The 26,641-nt window shown below is 52.6% G+C and overlaps 3 protein-coding genes across 3 annotated transcripts; 2 read left to right on the forward strand and 1 right to left on the reverse strand.

Moving 5' to 3' along the window:
• Positions 1 to 4,918: 4,918 nt before the first annotated feature.
• On the forward strand, positions 4,919 to 14,795 carry PSMD8 (proteasome 26S subunit, non-ATPase 8). Its single transcript, XM_029924285.1, has 8 exons — positions 4,919 to 4,929; positions 7,944 to 8,370; positions 9,408 to 9,480; positions 9,576 to 9,678; positions 11,100 to 11,265; positions 12,247 to 12,347; positions 13,416 to 13,527; positions 14,254 to 14,795. The coding sequence occupies exons 1-8, from the start codon at positions 4,919 to 4,921 to the stop codon at positions 14,389 to 14,391; spliced, it is 1,131 nt and encodes a 376-aa protein (XP_029780145.1). The 3' UTR covers positions 14,392 to 14,795.
• Positions 14,796 to 15,282: 487 nt separating this feature from the next.
• On the reverse strand, positions 15,283 to 19,278 carry GGN (gametogenetin). Its single transcript, XM_029925684.1, has 3 exons — positions 19,054 to 19,278; positions 16,395 to 18,275; positions 15,283 to 15,467 (listed from the first exon to the last, which is right to left on the reverse strand). The coding sequence occupies exons 2-3, from the start codon at positions 18,254 to 18,256 to the stop codon at positions 15,350 to 15,352; spliced, it is 1,980 nt and encodes a 659-aa protein (XP_029781544.1). The 5' UTR covers positions 18,257 to 18,275; positions 19,054 to 19,278; the 3' UTR covers positions 15,283 to 15,349.
• Positions 19,279 to 19,932: 654 nt separating this feature from the next.
• On the forward strand, positions 19,933 to 26,637 carry SPRED3 (sprouty related EVH1 domain containing 3; the record flags this gene model as incomplete). The annotated part of the gene is made up of 6 exons (XM_029924286.1): positions 19,933 to 20,124; positions 21,642 to 21,822; positions 22,918 to 23,086; positions 23,173 to 23,249; positions 25,488 to 25,631; positions 26,383 to 26,637. Coding segments are annotated over exons 2-6 (822 nt in total), but the record flags the coding sequence as incomplete, so codon positions are not given.
• Positions 26,638 to 26,641: the final 4 nt, after the last annotated feature.

The raw sequence follows: 26,641 nt of genomic DNA on the forward strand, positions 1-26,641 counted from the left end.
GACTGGGGGATAAAACGGCTGTCCCTGAAATGAAGACCAGATTTGGGGGACAGATGGGGCCTTTGGGGTCAGGGCCAGCCTGGAAGGTCTGAGAGAATTCTGGAGGAGGTCATCCAAAAGGCTGCAGGAATTTCAGATCTGGGATTCAAGAGAGAGGTCAGGGATGGTCAAGCAGTATGACATAATCATGGTTAAAGACTCATCTATCAACAAAATCAATCACATTGATGCAGTGAGGGAAAGTGATAATATCCTGTTTTATCCTGTTTTCGTCCATTCGGGCTGCTTTAACGGAATACTATAAACTGAGCGGTTTGCAAACAACAGAGATGTAGTTTTCACGGTCTGTGACCACGGGAAGCCGCAGATCATGGTGCTGGCAGTTTCAGTGTTTGGTGAGAGCCTGCTTCCTGGTTCATAGAGGCCCATGATTTCGCTGTGTCCTCATCTGGTGGATGAGGTAGAGGGAGTCTCTGAAGTCTCTTTAAAAGGGGCATTAATTCAGTTAGGAGGGCTCCCAAAGGCTCCACCTCCTAATATCATTACACTGGGGGTTAGACGTGGACATGTGAGTTGGGGGCGGGGGACATATTCACTCCATGAAGATCTCTTTTCTTTGGCAGAATATGCTTCCTCCTCAAGTGCACATGGAACATTCTTCATGACAGAAGAAATGTTTGGTCATAAAACATGTCTTAGTAAAACTAAAAATACTGGGTTAAAGTGTCCTATTAAAAGGCAGAGACTGGCAGATTGACTTTCAAAACGATCCAGAAGTGCCTGGCTGGTTCAGTCAATAGAGCATGTGACTCTTGGTCTCAGGGTTGTGAGTTTGACCTCTGTGCTGGGCACAGAGATTACTTAAAATCCCTAGGGGCACCTGGGTGGCTCAGTCAGTTGAGTGTCTGACTCTTGATTTCAGCTTAGCTCATGATCTCACGGTTCATGAGATTGAGCCCAGCATCGGGCTCTGTCCTGACAGCAAGGAGCCTGCTTGGAATTCTCTTTCTCTCCTCTCTCTTCCCCTCCCCCAGAATAAAGAAATAAAGTAAAAAAATTTTTAAAATAAAATCCTTACAAAATGAATAAAAACAATGATCCACTTCTTTTTTATGGAAATAAAAATGATAAGAGAATACTATGAATAATTGTATACCAACAATGGGATAAATGGCAATTTTTCTAAAAAACAAACTCTAAAACTGACTCAAGAAGAAATAGAATGGGAATGTAAACTGGTGCAGCCGCTCTGGAAAACAGTGTGGAGGTTCCTCAAAAAACTATCAATAGAACTCCCCTATGACCCAGCAATAGCACTGCTAGGGATTTACCCAAGGGATACAGAAGTGCTGATGCATAGGGGCACATGTACCCAATGTTCATAGCAACACTGTCAACAATAGCCAAAACATGGAAAGAGCCTAAATGTCCATCACCTGATGAATGGATCAAGAAGATGTGGTATATATACACAATGGAGTACTACATGGCAATGAGAAAGAATGAAATCTGGCCATTGGTAGCAAAGTGGATGGACCTGGAGGGTGTCGTGCTAAGCGAAATAAGTCAGGCAGAGAAGGACAGAAACCATATGTTTGCACTCATAGGTCTAACAGGAAAACAGGAGAAACCTGATGCAGGACCAGGGGGAGGGGAAGAGGGAAAGAGAGTTGGGGACAGAGAGGGACGCAGAACTTGAGAGACTACCGAATACTGAAAACGAACCGAACCGAGGGTTGAAGGGGAAGGGGGAGGGGGGAAAAGAGGTGGTGGAGATGGCGGAAGGCACTTCTGGGGAAGAGCACTGGGTGTTGTATGGAAACCAATTTGACAAACTAAAAAAATAAAAAATAAAAAAAGAAATAGAAAATCTGTATATATTTAGAATAAGTATGGAGATTGAATCTGTAATTCTAAAAATGTTCCAATGGGGGCACCTGGCTGGCGTAGGTTTGATCAGCTCAGGCTGATCTCAGGTTTATAAGTCTGAGCCCCACATTGGATATAGAGATTATTTAAAAATAAAATATTAAAAAAAACATTCCAACAAAGAAAAGCCTAGGACCACATGTCTTCCCTTGTGAATTCTACAAAACTTTCAAAGACAAATTATCACTAATCCTTTTCAAACTTCTCTGAAAAATTACAGAGGAGAGAATATTTCCAACTTATTCTTACGCCCATACCTTTTATAACAAAGCTAAAGACATTATAAGATAAAACTAAAGGGCAGGGGCACCTGGGTGGCTCAGTTGGTTGAGCATCTGACTTCAGCTCAGGTCATGATCTCACGGTCTGTGAGTTTGAGCCCCGCATCGGGCTCTGCTGACAGCTCAGAGTCTGGAGCCTGCTTCGGATTCTGCATACCTCTCCTGCTCAAGGTCTGTCTCTGTCTCTCAAATATAAATAAATGTTAAAAAATATTTTTAAAAAACAACTAATGGCCAATATCCTTCATGAATATAAACACAAGATTCAGCAACAAAATACTACCAAACCAAGTTCAGCAGCACTTTAAGAGGATTATACCCTATGAGCAAATGGGATTTGTCCCTGCAGTGTAAGAGTTCAACATACAAAAAGCAATTGGTGTCACACATCAAATTAATCGAACGAAGGAAATAAAACTATTATGATCTCAACTGATGCAAAAAAACATTTGACAGAACACTCTTTTATAATAAAAACACTCCATAAACTAGGATTAGATGGGAACTTTCCTTAACACGATAAAAGCAATGTATACAAATCCCATACCTGACATCATACTCATTTTCACATTTCACTACTCAGTAGTGAATGACTGAAAGCCTTCCCTTGAGATCAGGAACAATCAAGGATACCCACTTCTACTTAATATAGTATTGGGAGTTCTAGCCAAGGGAATTAATTAAGAAAAAGAAAGGAAAGAGACTCCAATTGGAAAGGACGCACCAAAGTTATCCCTGCAGATGACAGAATCTTTTCTGTGGAATACACACCCCGCCACACACAAACTGTTAGAGCTAATAAGTGAACTCAGCAAACTTGCAGTATGCAAAATTGACACACAAAAACCACTTGCGTTTCTACACACTATCAATGAACAACCTGCAAAGGAAATTTCAAAATAAACCCCAATTCAATTCATGACATTACAAAGAATAAAATATTTAAGAATAAGTTTGTACAAAGAGCTAAAAGACTTTTATATTGAAAACTATAAAACTTTACAGAAAAATTGAAGAACACTTAAACAAATGGAAAGACATCCCATGTTCATGAATTGGAAAACTTAATATCGTAAAGATGGTGGCACTGCCTGTGTTCGTTTGCAAGGTCTGCCATGACAAAATACCACAGACTGGCTCACTTAACAGGGATTTCTTTTCCCACAATTCTGGGGCTTAGAAGTTGAAGATCAAACTGTCAGCAGGTTTGTTCTCTTAGGCCTGTTCCCTTGGCTTGTGAATAGCTGTGTTCACATAATCTGTTCTGTCTGTGGTCGCATCCCTAGTATGTCTCTGTGTGTCCAAATTTCCTTTTCTTATAAAGACTCTTGTCAAACTGGATTATGGCCCACCCTAATTGGTCTCATTTTAACTTAATCAACTGTCTAAAGGCCCTATATCTAAATACACCCATACTCTGAGGTACTGGGTGATCAGGGCTTCAACATGTGCACTTTGAGGGACTATCAGCCCATAATAAGACCCAAAATGATATACAGATTCAATACAATCTCTATCAAATTTCCACTGGCAATTTTGTGTACATAGAGAAACCCATCTTAGAACTGATATGGAATTTTCAAAGGCCCTAAATAGCCCAAACTATCTTGAAATAGAAGAGCAAAGTTGGGGGTGCCTGAGTGGCTCAGTCAGCTGAGCATCTGACTCTTGTGTTTGGCTCACATCATGATCCCAGGGTCAGAGGATTGAGCCCCACATCAGGCGCCACCAGCAGACTGTTTTGGTTTTTCTAGCTTTGCAGCTTTGCATTAGGAAGTATAAGTGCTCTGATTTTGCTCTTTTTTCTTTTATTTTAGAGAGGGGGAGAGAAAGAGAGAGAGAGAGAGAGAACAGTGGAGGGGCAGAGAGAGAGGTAGACGTAGAATCTGAAGCAGGCTCCAGGCTCTGAGCTGTCAGCACAGAGCCCGATGTGGGGACGAACTTGTGAAACTCAAGATCATTGACTGAGCCACCCAGGTGTCCTTAGAGCATGGGACACTTGATCTAAGCGTTATGAGTTTGAGCCTCATGGTGGGTCTGAATCCTATTTAAAAATAAAATCTTCGGGGTGCCTGAGTGGCTCAGTCGGTTAAGCGTCTGGCGGCTTGGGCTCAGGTCAGATCTCATGTTCGTGGGTTCAAGCCCCGCGTCAGGCTCTGTGCGGACAGCTAGCTCAGAGCCTGGAGCCTGCTTTCAGCTCTGTGTCTCCTTCTCTCTCTGACCCTCCCCCCGCTCATGCTCTGTCTCTTTCTGTATCAAAAATAAATAAAACATTAAAAAAATTGTTTAAAATAAAATCTTCACAAAAACCATAATGAGATATCCCATCATACGCACTAGAATATCTATAATAATATCTATAATAATTTAAGTAACAGGTACAACAGGGCTTGGCAAGGACATGGAAATTGGAACACTCATACCTTGGTAGTAGCAAAGTAAAATGGTTCAGCTGCTGTGGAAAATAGTTTGGTGGTTCCTCAAAACGTTAAACATAGAATTACTATATCATCCAGCAGTTCTGTTCCTAGCTTTATCACCCAAAAGAATTGCAAACATGCTCTCAAACAAGTACATATACATGTATGCTCATATCAGCACTATTCACAAGCCAAAAAGTGAAAACAGCTCAATTATTCACCAGCGGATGAATAGATAAACAAATAGTGGTATATCCATTCAATGGAATATTATTCAGCCATAAAAGGATGAAGTACAGGTACATGCTGTGACATCTATGAACATGAAAAAAAAGGTTAAGTGAAAATAGCCTGATACACAAGGCCACATAGCGTATGATTCCATTTATAGAAAATATTTGAAACAGTGAATACAGAGACAGAATCCAGATTGGCGGTTACCAGGGATATGGAAAAAGTAGGGAATGGGAAACAATTGCTTAAGGGACCTGGTGTTTCCTTTTGTGGTGACAAAAATGTTTTGGAGATAGTGATGCTATTTGCACAACATGGCAAACGCACTAAATGGTACTAAGCTGCTCACTTTTTTAAAAGGGTTAATTTTATTTATGTGATTCTCACTTCAATAACATATCTATAGTATCATATCTACCAAGATAAATATAGAGCAGTAGAATATAAGATGATTATTTTTTAATTTTTGAGAGACAGAGAGAGACAATGCGAGCACAGTTGGGTCAGAGAGAGAAGGAGACACAGAATCAGAAGCAGGCTCCAGGCTCTGAACTAGCTGTCAGCACAGAGCCTGACGTGGGGCTTGAACCCACGAAACGTGAGATCATGACCTGAGCCGAAGTCGGCACTTAACCGACTGAGCCACCCAGGCACCGCATATAAGATGACTTAAATTATGTCTGATTATTGAAGAGATTTTTTTTTAAATGCTTTTTATTTATTTTTGAAGGAAAGAAAGAGACAGAGCGTGAGTGGGAGAGGAGCAGAGAGAGAGGGAGACACGAATCCAAAGCAGGCTCCAGGCTCCAGGCTCTGAGCTGTCAGCAAAGAGCCTGATGAGGGTTTCAAAGTCACAAACTGTGAGATCATGATCTGAGCCGAAGTCGGATGCTTTACCAACTAAGCCACCCAGGCATTCCTGAAGAGATTTTATTATGACACAAATGTCTTTTATTTTGGTGGGAAAGCAATGTTGTTGTTGTTGTTGTTCAAATGGTTCTGGAAAAATTGACTCTGAAGATGAAATCAAATTTAAATCCCTACTGGGGTGCCTGGGTGGCTCAGTCGGTTAAGCATCATCTTCAGCTCAGGTCATGATCTCACAGTTTTTGAGTTTGGGCCCCGCATCGGACTCTGTGCTGACAGCTAGCTCAGAGCCCAGAGCCTGTTTCGGATTCTGTGGCTCCCTCTCTCTCTCTGACCCTCCCCTGCTCACGCTGTCTCTCTCTGTCTCTCAAAAATAAATAAAAAACTTAAAAAAACTTAAATCCCTACTTTACACCATATGCAAAAGTGGGTTCAGGATTAATAAAAATTACGTGTGGAAAAACCCAATTATTTAACTAAAAGAAAAAAAATTAGAGAATATTTGTTTTACTTTGGCATGGGAAGAATTTCTAAGCAAGACCAAAAAAAAAAAAAAAACCCACAAAAGTCACAAAGGAACAGTTACATGAATGGACTATATAAAAATAATAATTAATGGGGCGCCTGGGTGTCTTAGTCGGTTGAGAGACCGACTTCAGTTCAGGTCAGGATCTCACAGTTTGTGAGTTCAAGCCCTGCCTCCACTCTCCTGTCAGCATAGAGCCAACTTCACATCCTCTATTCCCCTCTCTCTCTGCACCTCCCCCACATGTGCTCTTTCTATGAAAAATAAAAAAATAAACATAAAAAAATTAAGGGGCACCTGGCTTGCTCAGTTGGAGCATGTGACTATTGATCTCGGATTCTGAGTTCAAGCCCCACATTGGGTGTAGAGATTACTTAAAAATAAAATGGTTATTAAAATACATAAAATAGGGGCAGCTGGGTGGCTCACTTGGTTAAGTGCTCGACTTTGCTTCAGGTGATGATCTCATAATCCTGGGTTCGAGCCCCGTGTCAGGCTCTGTGCTGACAGCTAAGAGCCTGGAGCCTGTCTTCAGATCCTGTGTCTTTCTCTCTCTGCCCCTCCCCCTCTCCGTCTCTGCCTCTCAAAATTAAATAATAAAGACATAAAAATAAATAAATAAATAAATAAATAAATAAATAAATAAAAGTACAATGAAAACTTTTCATAGCGCGTGCCTGGGTGGTTCATTCGGTTAAGAGTTCCGCTTTGGCTCAGGTCATGATCTCACATTTGTGGGTTTGAGCCCCACATGGGGCTCTATGCTGACAGCTTGCTCAGAGCCTGGAGCCTGCTTCAGATTCTGTGTCTCCCTCTCTCTCTGACCCTCCCCTGCTCACGCTGTCTCTCTCTGTCTCTCAAAAAAAAAAAAATTAAAAATAAAGATTACCTGATTGTCAACCCCCCCCCGCCCCACCCCGCTCTCTCTCTGTTCCTCCTCTACTCTCACTCTCTCAAAAATAAACACTTAAAATTTTGCATAGCAAAAGATTAGTAAAATATATATATATATTATATATATATATATTCAGAAAACAAAGAACAGAACCAAAAAAATAGTTGCAACAGAAATGACAAAAGGTTTTATTTGCAATATACCGAAGTACCAAAAAACTTATAGGAAAAGGACCGCACCCAAAATTTCAAAAAGGAGAGGCTCCCAGGTGTCAGTCCATTAAGTTACCCACTTCTGCTCAGGTTATGATCTCGGGGTTTATGATTTCAAGCCCTGCATCTGGCTTCCCACTGACAGAGTCTCTCGTTCTCCCCTCCGCCTCTCCCCTATTAGTGCTTGTTCTCTCTCTCTCAAAAATAAACTTGAAAAAAAAAGAAGTGTTAAGAAAAAAGAGGACATTTCAAAGAGGAAATCCAAACGTTCAATAAACAGAAAGGATGCTCAACTTCATTAGTATGTTAATACAAACTAAAGCAACAAAATATTAATGCTTATCCCTTAGCAGACTGGCAGGAAAAAGAAGCTATGAGGTCTAGTCGCAGTGACGGTACCGTCTATACTATGGAAACGATGGTACACCTCTACCATCGCCCCCTCCTGGCATAGAGAAGCTTCTGTGAAGGTGGAACCCCGAAGACTAAGACGTAGGGTCCGGAACGCCCAGGCTGAAGCCAGGGCAGCCATATTGGTTACGGGAGGTGGGGAGATGTTGTGACCGGGGCCATTTTCAGTTACGGCAGGAGCGGACTTCCGGTCACCCTCTTGAATGACAGCGGAGGCGGAGCTCTGACTGACGTGCTCATTAAGGGCCGGGCCCCAGGGGCACCACCCCGGGAGCGAGTGAACGCTAACCGCGGAGTGCGGAGGCCCGCAGCCGTAGCCCCGCCCCCGGCTTTGGGCTCCACCTCTCGGCCCCACTTCCGCCGAGCGAGAATCTTTCGGCGTCCCTGCCGTAAGTTGGGGAGGAAGTTTGCCGCATCACGGAAGATGGCGGCCGCGGCGGTGAACGGGGCGCCCGGCTCCTCGGGCTCAGGGCCTGCGGCGGCCGCGGGTGCGGTCCTGCAGGTCGCGGCCGGCATGTACGAGCAACTTAAAGGCGAGTGGAACCGCAAAAGCCCCAATCTTAGCAAGTGCGGTGAAGAGCTGGGCCGTCTCAAGGTAGGGTTCGGCAGGGGCCTCTACGAGGGGTCTAGACCCAGGCGAGTTCCCGGCCTCAGGCGAGACCATGGCGGGCAGGGGATCCAGTAGGGTGAAGGACTCGGGACTGCCAAAGTGCAGGCTTACAGGGCTGAAGAAGTAGGAGGGGTTTGGAACGGATCAAATACGGCCCCCCGGGGCGGCGGGGCGCGGGGGGAAGGTGTGATGGAAATGTTATGATACAACCAAGTGAAAGGTGAACATTTTGGTGTTGGGAGGCCTAGCTAGCTGGAATTGCGGGATGAGAGTACCGGAGTTTTTCCCATGGTGGGTTCTTGATGAGATCAAGTGGGGAATGAGGACTGGACAGGGTGATGAAAGAAACCTGAGCTGAGGGGTGTATGGTTAGACCAGACCAAGTTAGGATCAGAGATCTGGAGCTTAGGGCCGCACCTGTTGGGGACGGGAGGGGACAGCTGGGTTTTGAGGACAGGACTGAACCTAGAAAAAATACTCTTTTAGAAGAGGACCAGAATGGTGCTCAGGGTGCTTCAGACCAATCGTGTTTGGGAAAGAGTGCAGTATTGTGGGCTGGACCAAGTCCCTGAGTGAGGTGTGTGGGATCAGAAACGACGTGTGGGCCGGGCTTGGGGCGGGGGAGATGTTAGCTCCCCTCCCTCCCTGGTGTAGATTTGTGGGTGGATGGGAGCTGATAGAATGTGGAAACGGTCTAACAAGAACTGAAGGTGCTAGTGTCTGCTCCCTCTCCTTGATTCCATTGAGTCAGGCGTGGGGTGTGTCTCTTGTTTACTTAGTAGGGCTATTAATAATTGTAATATGAGTTCGTCCTAAATGGGCACTCAGTGTGCCCGGGCCCTGTTCTGAGTGCTTTATGAGGACCGACTCCTTTAAAACTCAAAACAGCCTTCTGAGTCAGGGATGATGATTAGCTCTATTTCCTAGGTGGGAAAACTAAGGCTTAGAAAAGGTAAGTAACCTGTTCTTAAGTCCCATCTTTGTCCTTCCTCCCTTCCTTCCGTCCCTGCTCTTTTTGTCAGCTAGTTCTGCTGGAGCTCAACTTCTTGCCAACCACGGGGACCAAACTGACCAAACAGCAGCTCATTCTGGCCCGTGAGTATCAACTGGGGTTGGTGGGGGTGATGGGAGGAATGGTGGTCAGGAGAGGGACTCAGTCACCTCCTGAGAGCCTGCCCTGTCACCCACAGGTGACATTCTGGAGATTGGGGCCCAGTGGAGCATCCTGCGCAAGGACATCCCCTCCTTCGAACGCTACATGGCCCAGCTCAAATGCTACTACTTTGATTACAAGTGAGGATGGGTCCTGCCCCTTATTGGGTGGGGGCAGGGTGTTATATGGTGGGCTTTTGGTTTTTTTTAAGTAATTTTCTACACCCTTTATGGAGCTTGAACTCACAGCCCCCGAGATCAGGAGTCGTGCGCGCTCTACCAGCGGAGCCAGGCAGGTGCTTTTTTACATCACTGCTGCTCCAGCCACTCAGGTCATCTTCCTTCGCCTGGGAACTCCCTTTTCGCCTCACTCTGTCTCCAGAGGTTGCAGGGTCAGGTGGTTGTCCTGGATGTCCTTATCCTGGGATTGTACCATTCCGTCTCTGTTGACCTCCAATCTGTCCCCTTCCCCACATTCCCATACTCTATTTCCACTCCCCACTGTTGCGCTGTCATGTTTCACCTGCCCTGCTCCAGCCTTGCCCCTTTGGGTGCAACCCCCAGGGCAGCCAGTAGAATCTTTGTGTCACTAAAATTGGACCAAGGTCAGGACCCTACTTGGGACTTGTGATGGCTCTCCATAGCCCTCAGGCTCCAGACGGAACGCTTTCCTGTGGCCTCCAAGGCTGTATCAGCCCTGACCCCTCTGACTCTGTCTCCCCCCATCCTGCCTCTGTCTCTCCCACTGGAGCCCTGAAGGGGGCGCAGAGCAGGGGTTGCTGGGATATGTGTTGAGTATAAAATGTAGTGATTTTTTAACTCAGTGGTGCCTGCATGGAGTAATGATGAAGAATTTGACACCATGGGCGGCCGGGTGGCTCAGTCGGTGAAGCGTCTGACTCTTGATCTCAGCTCAGGTCGCGATCTCGCTGTTCGTGGGATCAAGCTTCAGAGTGTGCTTGGAACTCTTTTTCCCTCTCTCTCTCTTTACACCTCCCCTGCTTGTACTCTCCCCCAAAATAAATAAACTAAAAAAAAAAATTTCACATCAGAAGTCAGACAAACCTGAGTTTGAAAGTCATTTTGTCACTTTCTGAGTATGTGATCTTGTGCAAATGACTTCGCCTTCCCCAGGCTCTGTTATCCCCCTTAAAGGAAGAGTGATAATTCTTAATATCATAATCGTAACTAACGCTCATACAGTATTTATTTTAGCCAAGTACTTTTCTGATGACTTTACTTGGATTAAGTCATTTAATTCGCTTAGTACGTATTTGTTTGACACACTTTCCATGAGACAGATGCTGTGGTAGTACTCACCTTACAGTTGAGGAAACTGAGGCTGAGTCACTTTACTGAATGAAGTAAAGTCACTTGCGTGGGCCCGTATGACTTGTGACTTCATGCCTCTCTGGGCTTCAGTTTCATCTGAGCACCCAGGCCCTGATACTTCTCCAGGGAGGCAGCACACGGCAGCCATCAGGGTCCCAGGAGTCTGGCGCAGGCGGGGCTCCTAGGCACTGAAGCCTTCCTCACCTTGTTTCCCCCACCCTGGTCCACAGGGAGCAGCTTCCCGAGTCAGCCTACATGCACCAGCTCCTGGGCCTCAACCTCCTCTTCCTGCTGTCCCAGAACCGGGTGGCTGAGTTCCACACAGAGTTGGAGAGGCTGCCCGCCAAGGACATCCAGACCAACGTGTACATCAAGCATCCTGTGTCCCTGGAGCAGGTGAAACAGGATGGGGAGGGGTAGGTCTGAAGGTGGCGGTGCAGGCACACACATTCAGGACGATTTCCTGGGAGAGTGGGCAGGGTTCATCCGTCCTTGACTCATTTGCTCAATTTGTCCAGCAGCTGTTGAGCCCCAGCCATGTGCCAGGCCCTGTGGTTGGTTTTCAGACTGTACTGCAACCAAAATAGGCAGAAACCCATGATCTGGTGGGCATGGCTTCCAGATGAGGAAGCAGGTAGTACGTTAAAAGATGAAGTTATCTATGTGGTCAGGTGTGAAGTTCTGTGGAGGAAAAGTAGCAAGGAGGGTGGTGAGTCACAGCAGCGGGGAGTTTTTTATAAGGGTGGTCAGGGAAGGCCTTGCTGAAAAGGGGGAAATTCAAGGAAGACTTGAAAGAACCCAGCCGTACAGATGTCTTGGGGGAAAGGGGTCCTGGTACAGGGAGCAGCCAGTCCAATGTCCAGGCAGAAACATGCCTGACGTGACTGAGGGAAAGCAAAGAGGACAGTATTTCTAGAACAAGGTGAGCGTGGTCGGGGAAGAGCCATAGGACCTGAGGTTAGAAGAGGTGCCTAGAGCTGAGGTCTCCTGGGAGGATTTTGCTGTGGTGGGGGGATGGGGGAGAGAGAGCAGTTACGGCGGGCAGCACAGCCTGAGCAAAGGAAGGAGTGCAGGAATGAGCTGGAGCCAGCTCTGTCTCTCCTGTGATTGGAGAATGGATAAGAGAATTAGCCACCGGTCCGAGGCAGGTTGGAGGAGCGTACGTGCGTGCATGTGTGTACGTACGTGTACAAACCAGGGAGGGCTTCCTGGGTGAGGAGGTGCCCAGTCTGCCTGGGGCATGCACGACTGTATGGCAAAGGGTGTTCTAGCAGAGCGGATTATGAAGGCACTAGGGATGCGGTGAGACCGCAAGTGGTAACCCCCTGTGCTACCTCTTCCTCATCCTGGTTTCCTCCCCACCCCCCACCTCTTCAGTACCTGATGGAGGGCAGCTATAACAAGGTGTTCCTGGCCAAAGGCAACATCCCTGCCGAGAGCTACACTTTCTTCATTGACATCCTGCTGGACACTATCAGGTGTGTGAGGGGCCAGGGTCCTGTGGGGTTCGGAAAGAGCTTGGACCGCAGAGTCCCAGGTTGAATCCCGTTCTGGCCGTTTGGGAAGCTGGGCATATCGGTTCTCCTTGTCTGTGAACTGGAGCTTGTCATGTCATGAGATTGTGGGAAATAGCCCTCGTCCCGCTCCGGGCCTTTAAGCCGTGTGCCCGCATGCGTCAGATCCAGGCGCAGCTCGGCACCCGGACAGCGTCCACAGACGCGAAGCAAGCGGCCTGCCGTAGGAGTGCTGCAGCCTGCGAGGCCGGGGACCTCGCCTCCGCTCGCCTCGACTGGAGTCCTCGGCCTCCTCTTCCTTCGAACGGGGCCATGAAGGCCCACTAGCCCCTCGGGTTGCTGTGTGCACAAGTGACATCGCATGGGCGTGACATTTCCACATGCCTCGAGGAATAAAAGGGTCCAGGTGGTGGCAGAGCTAGTCCATGTAGGCAGAGTGCCCGACCGAGACGGGTTTCCATTTCTTGGATGGCAAAACCGAGCCCAGAGAGGTGGTGGGAGTGAAGAGGGGATTTAATGAGTTTAGATTGATTGCAGTTCAGAAATGTTTTGGCTCTCCAGAATGAGCAGGGAGTAACATACTGAGTGTCTGCTTACCTACCACTTGGTCCAAGAGGTAACATGCCTCAGAAGTGGACGCGCACCCTCACTGGTTTTGCCCCGGAGCTAACCCCTCCTTCCTTTCAGCGATTTGACCCTTTGCTGTTTTTCTACTCCACTGTTGATCTTGGTACTTCTTAACAACGGTAGCAAGGAACCCTCTCAGGGCCAGATCTAGAAATGGGGTACGCAGCCTTGTGTGTCGGGGGCGGGGGTCAGAGGTCTGAGAGATCTGGGCCTTCCTGTGGCCCTGGCTTTGCATTGCTGGTCAGGCTACTCCCCCCACCCCCCAAGCCTTGATTAGACAGGACAGGTAGCATGTTCCAGCCATCGGTGCTGAACTGAAGGGTCAGAGCTCACTCATGTCAGGCCGGGGAGGACAGGCCTGCGGAGGTGTCTGTGCTCAGTAATGAGAGCCTCATCTTTCCCCAGAGATGAGATTGCTGGGTGCATCGAGAAGGCCTATGAGAAAATCCTTTTCACCGAGGCCACCCGGATCCTCTTCTTCAACACACCCAAAAAGATGACGGACTACGCCAAGAAGGTGGCTGGGGCATGGGGCAAGGGGCCGTGGGGTCAGGGGTGTGCTCACAGCAGGGTGGGATGGCCTAGAGGGGCACTGGAGCAGGATCGCGCAGGTTGAAATCCAGCTGTGTGACCTTAGGCCGGTTGCCGAACTTCCCTGAGCCTCCCTTTCCTGATGGGTAGAACGGCGCTAGAACTTAACACGTAGGATGAGCACAGCACCCGGCCTGAGGTGGAGGCGGCCGCCGCACGGTTCCTGCTGAGCTGTGCTCCTCTAACGCAGTTCTCTGGGGGTTGCCGCTTTCCTCCACTATACTGGGCCTCACTTGGCCTGGGGGTATTTATGCAGGAGCAGTGCCCCTGGAGGTGGCTTGTGCGTGTGGTGTAGTGACCCCGGCCACTGAGCAGGGTCAAGAGCAGAGTGGAAGAGGTGAAAGTGAACTTGAACTATGGTGACAGCTGATCTTTAGTGATCATTTAGTCTGGGCAAAACACTTCTCAGTGCTTTAGAGGTGTTGATTCACTGAATCTTCGTAGCAGACCCAGAGAGGTGTGTGATCTGAGTCCATGTCTCAAACATGGAGAAGCTGAGGCACAGAGGTGAAGTTACCGGTCTAGAGTTGTGCAGTGGAGTGGGGTTGGTGAGGAAAGTGAGCCAGGCCCACGCCAGTAAGTGCTGGTTCTGTGGGTGGGGAGGGGGCCTGTGCGATCACCCCACCCACCTGTCATCCTTCCCTTTCTGCAGCGAGGGTGGGTCCTGGGCCTCAACAACTACTACAGCTTTGCCAGCCAGCAGCAGAAGCCAGAAGATACCACCATCCCCTCCACGGAACTGGCCAAACAGGTCATCGAGTACGCCCGGCAGCTGGAGATGATCGTCTGAGCCACCAGGCGCTGGGGTGGGCAGGGCTTGCGTTATTTAAAGCAGTTGCAGTGCAGGGTTCCCCCCAATAAAGGTGAATCGACATTCTGTCTTCTAGGCCCTTGTCTCCCCAGGCGGAATGGTGGGAGACAAGTTCCTTATCTCTGAAGAACTTAGAAGTGTGGGGGCCCTGTGGGGTCTGAGACCACCCTCTGTTGAGTTGGCCTCTGTCCAGTGGCTATTGCTCAGGGCCTCGAGACAGCTGCCCACTGCAGGGACCCGGCTACAGAAGGAGCACAGGTCCCCAGCAGACCAGCTATGGACACACACGGGGGCCAGGCCAAGGTCCGAGTTTTTCAGCAAAGGGGGTGAAGCATCCAATTAAAAGAAAAAATGTTTGCAATTAAACCAGTTTTGTTACATGACCTGCGAAATGGAACCCGTTTGTGGGCTACCAGTTTGAGACCTCTGTGGCCCCATTGGTATGGACCCTGGCTTGGGATTGCCCTGCTTCCCACCCTTCCTGAGCCGCTGCTGTGACTTACGACCTTCCATACCGCCCCCAGCCTTGAAGTTCTCAAGAAGGTATTTTAAGGCAGAGTCTAGGTGTGGCTGAGCCATTTGTGGGACATGGCATTTTCAACAAAGGCTTCCAGAGTCCGCTTTCCCCGCTATAAGAGGAATGATCCACCCCTGCTTCCCACAGTGATTTGTGCAGTACATCTGAGCTTGGCCCCAGATGAGCTCAACTGGAACCGATGGGGTTAAGGGTCATGAGACTGTCTCCCCTATGAGCCCATCAGTCCGGATGGTGGATCAGTGGAACCTTCCCTCTGTTCCTGCTGTTCTGTCCTGGATACCTCTGCCCTCCCCACCCCATCCCTTTGACACTAAGCAAGTGACTGACAGGTAGCTAGACATCTGGATGGTTATTTTATTGTCACGGAGGTGGAGGCGGAGGGCACTCAGCAGACTGGACTCAGTTGGGATAGGTGGACTGCAAATCGCAGTGCTCCAGCCCAGCGACCAGGGAGCCAGCCATCTTGATGGTCGTAACCCAGGGCGGCTCACTCAGGTGGTTGGTGGGCGTGCTCAGCCTAGGGGGAGGCTGGAATCAGCAGGGCCTGGCCAGGTGACCAGGCCCTCATCCCTTCTAGCTTTCACTTTCCCCAGCTATGAGGGGCCATGTCTGAAGATCACAAAAGCAGTCTAGAGCAAGGCTGTATCCATTTAAATTTAACGGGGCTAAGGGCTGGTGATTCTGTGTCCTGAGCATCCCCCAATCCATCTTGCCTCCCAAGGGGTTCGGAGCAGAGGGTCTGCCAGAGATTTTGCTTCTCAGGAGCCAATGTTAGATGGAGCCTGAAGACCAGATCCCGAGATTCAGAGAGAGAGAGAGAGAGAGAGAGAGAGTGAGTGAGTGAGTGTGTGTGTGTGTGTGTGTGTGTGTGTGTGTGTGTGTGTGTGTGTGGAGGGGGTGTAACGGAAGGATGCACTCTCTCCTCGGGGACCAGGCATCAGTACTCTCTGGCTGCCAAAGCTTTGTGTCTCGGAGTCCAGAGAAGAGGCCAGAGGGGTCAGGAGTGTGAGGAGGTAGGCCAGGACTTCCTTTAGAGGCATGCGTTCATCTTCTGTCCCTCTCCCTGAAAAGCTTGGGATATGGTCCTTCTTGGTGCCCTCAGTACAGGGTCAAGGCCTTGAATAGGGTCAGGACAGCCGGCACCAGCTTCCCTCCTTGATGGCTCCAGAAGGTCACAGGGCCAAGGGTCAGCTTGGAGATCTGACTACCTAGAGGCTGGGCCTAGGGGTTCCCTCTCCTTTGTCATGGGTCAGTATGGTGTCAAGTTTCCTCTTGGTCCCAAGGGATTGGAGCTCAGCAGGGTTTGAGATAACAGCCAAGGGCGGGGTCATGGTTCAGCTGGAGTCTGGACACCAAACTAAATGGATCTCTACCCAGGAAGGTCGGGTTCAGGACTTTAAAAGGTATTCCCTCCCCTCCCTACTCTCCGAGGACCTCCCCTCACCAGGCAGACACGTTGCGTGGTAGACGGCGCTGACGCGGCTGGTGGCGGCAGTAGCACTTGCAGGGACAAGAGTTGAGCACCTGGAAGGGCGGCCAGTGGCGAGCGGCGCTGCCCGTGTTAACTGTCCCTGCTGGAGGAGCCCCGCTGCCACCACCCCCTCCACCACCTCTGTCAGTCATGGTGGCTGCAATACGTTTGCGAGGGCCATCTCCGGGGGCTCCATCCTCGCGGGTCGCACCCCGGGCTGCGCGGGGACCCTTGTTCCTGCGCGTGCGGACCTTGATGGGCGCGGGCACAGGCAGCGCTGGCTCTGTTATGGTGGGAGCTGGAGCCGGGGATGGGGCCTGGGCCTGGTCGGCTGCCAAGGCGAAAGGCAGAGTGGGAGCCGGGGCGGGAGCCAAGGCCGACTCCAAGTGCACTGGGGCTGGGGTGGGAGGGAGGGCCGCGGGCCTCGGCGTTGGCTGGAGCGCGGGAGGCTGCGGTGCGGGCGGTGGCACTGGAGGAGGCGTGGGGGGTGGCGTGGGCGGCGGCTGCGGCGGCAACTCCTTTGGGTCTCCCGGCCCGGGGCTCACAGGCTCGCCATTGGTGGGCGTCGGGAAGATGAACATAGGCGGCGCTAGCAGGGCTGGTGCAGGCCTCCGGGGCCCGGGAGCTGGGTGCGTCTTTCCTGGCGGAGGCGGTGGAGAGCCCCAGGGCCCTGAGAGCACGGCCGCGCGCCGTCGGGGCGCCCCGACACTGCTGCCGGCTCCGTTGAAGCGGAAGTGGCGTTCAGGGCCATCGGGAGGGCTCACCCAGTCAAATTTGGGCTTCGAGCCTGGAAAGGTGATGTAGGGTGGCGGCGGAAGGGCCCTGGCATGGGACACAGGCGCCGAGGGGTGTCCAGAACACCCCTCGCCGTCTCCACCGCCTTCAGCTTCCTGATTCCTCCGAGGGAGCTCTCCCGAGGGTCTCACCGTCCCAGGAGCCAGGGACCCCTGCTTCAGGACTTCGGCGTAAGAGATGGAACCCGAGGCCGCGGAGAAGAGTCCTCTGCCTCCGCCGCCCCCGAGCGAGGCTTTGGCAGCTAAGGGACTCGACGCTGCCGCTGGGGACAAAGGGGGCCCCGACTTGAAGGTGACTTTACACAGCAGGCTCAGGCCGGACTCGGAGACAGCCGGCCGGGCCGTTTCGCCCTCGCCTGCTTGGCGAGGCGCCACTCTACGGGCTCCGCGGGCCGTCGGGCCTTCGCTGCTGCACCCGACCTGGCTTTCGGTGGGAGTTGTGGCGGGTGTGGCCAGAGCAGAAGTGATTCTGTGGTTCGGGGGCTGCCGGTCGGAAGGTGGCAGTGGTGGCGGCTTCCGCGGCGCCAAGAGCGGCGGAGTAGGGGTTGGGGCCCTCGGGACAGAGTTGGGGACCTCTCCACTGAGTTGCCTGGGCGGCGGCGGCAGCGGACGAAGGCTCGGAGGATCGCCCTGGCCGCGGTGGCTCGCCTCCCGCAGACCGCGGATCCGGGGCATCGGAGTGCCCATGGGTTTTCGCCACTTAGACGGTGCGGGCAGCAGGGTCCCCACGGGGGGCGGGGGTGGTGTGGAGACAGCGGCCGCAGCCGCCTCCTCCGAAAGGGGTGTCACCGGTGAGGGCAGGTCTAAGGTCAGGGGCAAGGGCGAGGGTGAGGCCTGGGGCTCCGGGGGTGCCAGGATTCCCGGCGGCGCGGAGCTGCCAGGGAACCAGACGCCCAGCCCGCGAGCCAGGCGCATGGCCGGGGAGGAGGGGGTCACCTCTGGCTCCACCAGGGACATACGGCGGGAGTCAGAGGAGCGGTCCGAGGCCTGCTCTTTTCGGGAGCCCCCGCCCGCGGACGGCTCCGACTGCACGTTCCCCATTTTTGAAGGAGGTCGGGGACTGTAATCAGAAAAACTTCCGCCAGTCAGTCCGCCAAAACTGTGGGGACTCCACGAGGCTGTTTGGTCCTACCCATCCGCACCAGACCCTCCAAGATCCGCTCAGGCACTAGTCTCTCACTAGTCTCTAGCTGCATTCCTGTTCTCTGACTCTCACGCTCAATCCTTCTTCGCCATCGCCCCATTCAGCAGCCGTCAGACCTTCTCCCTCATGGCTCCATTCAGCTGCTATTCAGACAACTTAGGCTCCATCCTCTTAGTGTACTAAGATTCAGTCCCGGTCCCCCCACCTCACCCCCACCCTGGCTTGTCCCTCAGGTCACATCCCTACGCTTTGACCATGTCCCCTGTCTCCAGGCTCCAAGACACAGATCTTGCCCGCTTTCCTGACAGTCACTCAGGCCACATCATTGGGGATGATAGTGCTCAGTAGCCTACAAAGCCAGTAAGTTCAAACATCTCTCGCGGCCCAGGCCCCGACCCTGCTCTCTGGTCCCGCCCCCGATTGTGTATCGGGCCTCATTCTCCTCGTCCCGGTCGGCCTTGCCTCCGCGGTATTCTTGTATTGTTAACCCTTCAGTCCTCACCAATAACCCTCCGATCCCTCTCTCTGTGTCGATCATTTGAGTCTCGCCCTCTTCCCAGGCAGCGGCAGATCTTCGGGCCTCACTCCTAAACTTTTCCGGCTCCTGGTCTACCAGGCAGCTTCAACACTCAGGCCCCACCCCTTTCCCCAAGCTCCGCCCTGGACCCTCCTTCACCCAGAGGTTCCCACTCACCGACTTCTCCAGCCGACCAAAGTTCAGACCGCGGCCCCCTGGGCCCAGGGCAGGGCGGGGAACGGTCGTAGCAGAAAATAACCGAAAAGAACGGGGGTGAGGCGGATGACGGCAAGAGGCTAGACAGCGAGGGCGGACCCCGAGGTGTAGGCCCCGCCCCCAAGCTCGAGGCCCCGCCCTCCTGCGAGCCGGCAAGAGGCCGGTCCCTGACGAACCTGGATCTTGCTTTGAAATATTCCGCTGTCTTCCTCCCCACCCCTAGGCCGTGTTGCCCTAGGCCCCACCCCTTTAGAACGCTGTCCTTAGCCCCTCCCCTTTATAAATGCTCCGCCCCTCTTCTTAGTCCCTCCCTCGAAGCTCCGCCTATTACAGACACCGCTACACACTCCTCCCTTTAGGGGTCTCTCGTGCCCATAAGGCAATTTTCTTTTAAACTCCACCCTTTTAGGACCCCCACTGCATCTCTTCCCAAGACCCTCTCCTTCCTCGGGCCTGCCTAGAAGGCCCAACCACCGTGGGCCCGCCCCTTCCATGACGCAAGCGCTTGTCCGTGCCCTCCGCGTCCTCACCGACTCTCCTTCCCAACGCCCTCCGGCCCCGCCCCCTTGCGAAGGCTCCCTTCTCGCCCCACCCCTTTTCAACCCTACCAGGTAGTCAGCCCCTCCCACTTCGAACCCAAAGAGAAGACCCTCACCGCTTTAGAACTCTTGAGACCAGGCCATGTCCCGGACCCTTCCCTACATCCTCAGGGATCAGTGGCGCGGATGAGTGGGAATGTGGGGGATCCTCTTTGGATCCTGAGAAAATGGGGGCTGGGGGGCTGTTCGCTCTAGTCAGAGGCGGGCTCTAGGACCCAGCGGGCAAGTACGCCCGCCTCGCGCTTACCCCTCCCCCAAGCCGCCCCCTCCCCCTCACCCATCTTCCAAGTTCCCCCTCCCTCCCCCGTCACCCCGGCTCCCGGTGCCCGTCTCTAGCGCCGCCGGAGCCAGCAAGGGAGGCGAGCGAACAGGAGGAAGAGGAGGAGGAGGAGGCCAAGTCGCCGCCGCTCGGAGCCCGGCCGGAGCCTCCCAGGCAGGTGCCAAGGGGGGGCGAGGGGGCGGGGGCTGACAGACAGCCTGTCCCGGTGAGGGGGCGGCTAGGACCGCGCTGCGCCTTCTGCCCACCGGGGCGCCCCCCAGACCGCGGCTAGAAGGACAAGGGGTTGGGGGCCCCTAAACTGCGCGGCAGCCATTTGGGGTATCAGTCTCCATTTGGGGGCCTGGACTTCTCCGAAGACGCCCCATTCATAAAATTCCGAACTGGACCCCCACCATTGAGGAACTCTGGGGACCACTCCCCCAGGGAAACAGATGTGTGGGGAGCATAGGGCATTCAGAAATCCCGGCGTCCCATCCCAGCTAGGCCCTGGGGGACCCCTGCCCTCTTTCTCTGCTTCACCTGTTGTCGGGGGAGGCGGGCGGACAAAGGAAGCAGCATCACGTGACTGCTCATTCACAAAATCCCATCCCATTGAGAAAAGGGGGCTGGGGGCGCTGCGACCGCCCCTTACCCTTCCGAAGGGCCGGGGGAAACCGGCAGCCTGCAGGTGGGGGAAGGGGCTAGAGCTCGCTGCCTGGGTCCCTAAGGTTGAGACGCCAGGGTCCCTGCGCTAGGTGGTAGTGAGGGGATGGACGCTGATCCCGATTACTGGGCGGAGGGCTACGTCCCCTGAGCTGGGGGGCGGGGTAAGATGGTTCTGAAGGATGCTGGGGCGGGGAGGAGGAGGAGGAGGGATCAGTTCTCCACCTCCCCTCAGTCTCTCTCCCTTGCCTTCCCTCGGCTGGGACCTGAGGGAGCAGGCTTGGTTTTTGTGAATGAAATGCACTCTGGTTGTGTCTCGGTCGTCCGTTTCTGGCTTCCTCTGCCTCCATCTCCCTTTTGGCCTCTCTCTGGCCATTTCTGTTTCTCTCTCTGCTCCCTGCCCATCTCCCGTTGCTGGGTGACTCAGTGAGCTTTGCATCCGGTCTCATTCATAAATCCGGGAAGGGGTGGGGGGGGAAGAGAGCCTGGGTTTCTCACCCAGCCAGTGGCCTGTGTGAGGCCGAGTGTGGAGGCAGTGGAGGGGGGTCTGGAGCTGAGTTGATGGGCTCTAAGAAAATACATATGCGCAGGCACCCAGCTGTGAGGGGGAACCATGGGTGGGGCTGTGGGAATGTGCTGAGGGATGAGAAGGAGACTGGGTTGATAGGGGAAGAGCAGAGAGGGGGAAGGGAAGTGGAAAACTGGGGCTCTGGGGGTCAGGATGGGAATGATGGGGAAAGGGACGAAGGTGGGTGTGGAGAGAAAAGGTAGATACGGAGAAGGTAAGCAAGGGAGAAAAGAGATGGCATGGGGAAGAAAGAAGCCATGCTGGAAGAAGGTGGGCATGGGGCGTTGTGGGGGGGGAGACAGGTATGTATGTAAGGGAAGGTGAGAGTCGGGGCCTGAGGGTGCAGTGGATCCAAATGTGAGGGATGAAGAGGGGAGATGAGGTGTGGGGCCAACACTGAATGGCAGAGCAGGATCAGAGCTCACTGCCTATGTCGTCCCTGTCTCCCCACTTCCTGCAGGTACATGGTTCAGGTCCGAGCCGTGGTGATGGCCCGAGATGACTCCAGTGGGGGCTGGCTGCCTGTGGGGGGCGGGGGCCTCAGCCAGGTGAGCGTTTGTCGGGTCCGAGGGGCCAGGCCCGAGGGGGGGGCCCGCCAGGGGCACTACGTCATCCACGGGGAGCGCCTTCGGGACCAGAAAGTGAGCCACCCTGGGGCGTGGGGGTAGGGTGGGGGCATGGGGAAGTAAGGGGCTGGGGCTGGGAATGCAGAGGTGAGGTCAGGTCATCTCCCAGCCCAGAATCAACCCAGGGTGTGGGATATGGTTTGGAAGTGAATGCCTGTCTTATGGGTAAGGACTGGGAGTTTGGGGAAACATCTGGCATATGTAGCGGGTCCTGTCCACTGCCATTGCCTGGCAGCCTCCTCACCGGTCTTGCCCTGCTCCTGCTCTGTCCCTCAACTACAGTCCGTTCCACTGGGGCCCTGCTAACCCCTGACTCAAATCATGTCCCTCCTCTGCTCAGAATCCTCTTGTGGCTCCATTTTGTTGAGATCCTTACCAAGAGGCCCTACACCACTGACCCCTGTCTTCTTTAAGTATACTGAGGCATGTTTTGTGGGGGCGGGGGACCATCCAGAAGTGTCAGATAGAATTCCCAACCCTGTATGTGGGCTCAGCAGGAATATTCTGGGCTGTCTGGCATGATTTGGAAGGACAATGTCAAAGTTTCAGCTGGGGATGTAGTAGAAAGACATGGATTGTTTGAAAAGGCTTTGGGGATGGGTTGCATTTCAGAGCAGAGGTCAGAGGCAACAACATAGGGGGATTTGAAATGGTGTGAAAGGATACAGTGATGTTGGGCCAGGAGACGAGGAAACATCTGGGGTGTTGACTAACATCTGAGGGCAAATCTAAGTGAGTTTGATAAGAATTTTGGGGTAGTGTTTTGGGAGATTATTGGGGCATCAGAAGGATATTAATAGTAACATTTTGAGATGTTCAGTAACATTTGGGAGGGTATTATAGAGCAGAAGGAGGGATGTTGGGTTCTCAGAAGGGGGTAGTAGGAAAATGTAGAGATCAAGGGCTTGGGGGAAATATTGGAGTATCAGAGGTGTGCTCAATAAAATTGGGGAGTGGTGTTGGGGTGTTGATCAGGGTTCAGGGGTCCACCTAGGACTGAGAAATGAAGTTTGTGAGATGCTGAAGTATGCAGCTAGCCTGAGGGTTAAGAGGAAGACACAGGCCTGTCTGGAAGGGGGTGTCTGACCTGCCCCCTTCCTGCCCCCTCAGACCACCTTGGAGTGTACCCTGAGGCCAGGCTTGGTTTACAACAAGGTCAACCCCATCTTCCATCACTGGAGTCTGGGCGACTGCAAGTTCGGGCTGACGTTTCAGAGTCCCGCAGAAGCTGATGAGTTCCAGAAGAGCCTGCTGGCTGCGCTGGCAGCACTGGGGCGAGGTGAGCGGGTCCTGGAGGACGGGGTTGGGGGCGGGATCTGGAGCCTGGCCTGGGGAACTCACTATCCACCTCTCTCCCTGCCCCAGGCTCGCTCACCCCCTCTTCCTCCTCCTCTTCCTCCTCCCCTTCCCAGGACACCGCAGAGACTCCCTGCCCTCTGACGGTGAGTCTCCAGGATGCAGCTCCTGCTGGGTGGGCAGGGGGGAAGGGTTGCTTGCTTGCGAGGGGGTGTGGGAGGAGGAGTCTCTATCCTACAAACATTCATGAGCATCTCTTGTATATCAGGCACTGTGCCACGTGCTGGGGACAATGAATCTGGGCCCAAACTGTCCTCATTTTCGCATTCTGTCGTGGGTCCCACATTCATTCAAGGGTATTTATTGAGCACCTTCAGTAAGTAGTGTTTTAGGCACTGGGGACACATCAGTGAACAAAACAGAGTCCCCTTCCTCATCGAGCTTCTATTCTAGCGTGGAAAGGCAGAAATTTTTTGAAAATTTATTTTAGAGAGACCAAGGGAGAGAGAGAGCGTGCACACACAAGCCGGGAAGAGAGGCAGAGGGAAAAAGAAGAGAATCTTAAGCAGGCCACACACTCAGTGTGGAGTCCCACTCGGGGCTCGATCTCACGACCCTGGGATCATGACCTAACCTGAAATCAAAAGTCAAATGCTCCACCGACTGAGCCACCCAGGTGCCCCAAGACAGACACATTAAAAAAAAAAAAAAAAAAAAAAAGATAAACTCTATCTTTTACGGTGAACAAATTAATGACAAGTCCAGCTTTCTTGTTATTCAGGGTACAGACCTTAAAATCATCCTTGACTTTTCTCCTTTTTTATGGTCCTTATCCCATCTGTCATCAAATATTGGCTTCACTTTCAAAATGATTAGAATCTGCTTCCAACCTGGTATTGTCCAGCCTCATCTCCCACCTGGAGCATTCACCAGCCTCCTATTGTCAACTGCCCCCGCTCCTATTCCCTACTGCCTGGATGTTTCCCCCCCCCCCCCCCCCCCCCCCCACAGCTAGAGACACCCTCTTGATATCTAAGTCAGATGATGGCCATTCCTCTACTCAGAATGCTTCCAGGGCTCCATCTCAGTCAGAGTAAAGGACAAAGCCCCCAATCCTCTGTTTTGCTTACTCTGTTCCAGCCACACTAGCCTCCTCACTGCTATTCCAACACAGCAGACACATTCCTGTCTCAGGGCCTTTGCATAGGCTGTTCCTTCTGTCTTGGAATACTCTTCCCCAAGTTTCCACGTGGCTCGTCTCATTTTTTTCAGGGCTATATACACATATCGCCTTTCCTGAGTAAGCTGTTTAGAAATTTCATCTCCCAATGCTCTTTATCCTTTTCTAATTTTCCCCCCATCTTCTAAGATATTTCCCTTACTTCCTTTCTAAATAGACAATTTTCTTATCTGTTAGCGTATTGTCTCTCTCCTGTGCTAGAATGCCAGCTCCAGGAGGCAAGGATTTTTTGTTGCTTTCTTGCTGCATCTCCAATCCCTAAAACAGTGCCTGGTATACAGTAAGTGTTCAGTAAATATGTTTTGAATAAATTTATTGAATGAATAAATGCACATAATGTCAGACGCGATTTGGCACTTGCTGGGAACAGTGGGAGTTGCTGAGACTGAGGAAGAACAAAACTGGTTCCTGGGGCAGAAAAGTGGGATTCCCAGGGTAAGATGAAGATGTGGGTGACACTACCAAAATCCCACGGACAGTTCCCACGTACTGATACACTGTACTTTCCTTGCTCCATCTCACATCCTCCCGATGGCCCTTGTGAGCCTGGCATGTCATGGTGCTCAATGAATGCTTACTGAAGCTAGTAACTGGATGGAGTCAGAATGATCCCCAAGGTCCAGCAAAGAGTCTGAGGTCTGAGCAGTGACGGTTCAGTTTGTGAGGGACGGCTGGTTTGGATGAGGAAGGAGAATGTTCCTGGCGGGTAGAGCTGCCTCCGGTAAAGGTGTGGTGGTGGGAATAAGGCAGGAAGGTGGCTGACTGGCCAAGGGACAGGGGTTCCGGGAAGGGAGGATATTTTGATGTTTTGTAGATTGGTGAGCTGAGCAGAGAAGAGGGGGTCAAATAACAATAATCATTTCCAGCTCTTCCCATACTTCTGCTCTTGACAGGGGGTCCTAACCACATCCTTATGAATAGACACTATTATGATCCCCATTTTACAGAGAAGGAAACTGAGGCTCAAAGAGATGAGCTCACTTGCCGGAGGTCACACAACCAGTCAGTGGCAGAGCCGGGGCTTGAACCAAGGCCTGTCTGGCTACAGAGCCCTCGCTTGCCACGGGAGGGGGTCTATGTGAGGGCATCGGCTGGGCATCGGCTGTGCCGGGGGTCCGGCTCTGAGGCCGCCAATCTCCTCCAGTCCCATGTGGACAGCGAGTCCTCCTCCAGTCACAGCCGCCAGGAGACGCCTCCCACCGCTGCGGCCGCCACTGTCATCACCGTGGAGTCAGCTTCTGGCTTCGGGCCGGCCACGTCCCCCCAGCGCCGCCGCTCCTCGGCCCAGGTGCGACCTCTGACCTCCAGCAAAAGTCTGGGAATCTGGGTGAAGTGGGGTAGGGTGTTGGGTCCAGAAGTAGGTGGGAGCTGAGACCCCCAGAAGGGCAAGAAACCACAACCAGATTCTAGGCAGCCCTGGCTGACTTGAATTGATGGCAGTGGGGTGGGGGTGGGGGTGCTTGGAGACTTCCGGCCCTCAGGGGATGGGTGAGTTTCCGGTGTCTCTTCCGCCCTTGGAGATTTTGGGAAGTTCTGAGTTTTGAACTCGGGTTGGGGGACGACTTGGACAATTCTTTGTATATGAGGGAGTGTTTGTACTCATGGAAGGAGTTCTTTAGACTGCTTAATTCATTAGGAGGGCCACAGTATCCAAGGAGGGGGGGTGAAAGGTCCCTGGGGACCAATTCCTGGTCCTGAAGGAGGAGATGGCTGGGGTCCAGAGCTCCCGAATCTGGGAGCTGGGACGTCCTGGGGCTTGGGAGAAGACAGGACTGGGAATCTGGACCACTGAGTCCTTAAGGTGTGGGCTTGGTGCCTTTGGTCTGTTCTTTGATATCCTCTGTCCCCTGTGAGAGGAGTGGGCAGAGGTCTGAGTGCTGGACCCAGACACTCAGGATCCCAGGACAGCATCCTAGGATGAATGAGGCCTGAGGCGAGGTCTTTGGATTCTCAAGTCTTCTGCGACTGGGATGGATTATGGTGGAGTGTGGAGAGGTCACAGACCCTGCTAACCTGTTCTCCTGTCCCTTCGTCCGCAGAGCTACCCTCCGCTCCTACCGTTCACGGGGATTCCGGAGCCCTCAGAGCCCCTGGCCGGGGTAGGGGGCCCGGGCTGGGGCGGCCGTGGCTATGAGGATTACCGGCGCGCTGGGCCGCCTGCACCCCTCGCTCTGTCCACCTGCGTCGTGCGCTTCGCCAAGACCGGCGCGTTGAGGGGCGCAGCCCTGGGGCCTCCCACCGCACTACCCGCCGCTCTGGCCGAGGCTGCGCCCCCAGCGCCCCCAGCTCGCCCTCCCC

The sequence above is a fragment of the Suricata suricatta genome, chromosome 16 (genome assembly GCF_006229205.1).
Source record: "Suricata suricatta isolate VVHF042 chromosome 16, meerkat_22Aug2017_6uvM2_HiC, whole genome shotgun sequence".
Classification (NCBI taxonomy): Eukaryota; Metazoa; Chordata; class Mammalia; order Carnivora; family Herpestidae; genus Suricata; species Suricata suricatta.

Bases quoted from the DNA above. Each gene is read 5' to 3' on its own strand.
- PSMD8 (XM_029924285.1), top strand. The intron at 8,371-9,407 runs GTAGGGTTCGGC...TCTTTTTGTCAG, and splicing joins AAGAGCTGGGCCGTCTCAAG to CTAGTTCTGCTGGAGCTCAA. The intron at 9,481-9,575 runs GTGAGTATCAAC...TGTCACCCACAG, and splicing joins ACAGCAGCTCATTCTGGCCC to GTGACATTCTGGAGATTGGG.
- GGN (XM_029925684.1), bottom strand. From the start codon at position 18,256: ATGGGGAACGTGCAGTCGGAGCCGTCCGCGGGCGGGGGCTCCCGAAAA. The intron at 15,468-16,394 runs GTGAGGGGAGGT...GCCTCCCCCTAG, and splicing joins CCACGCAACGTGTCTGCCTG to GCTGAGCACGCCCACCAACC.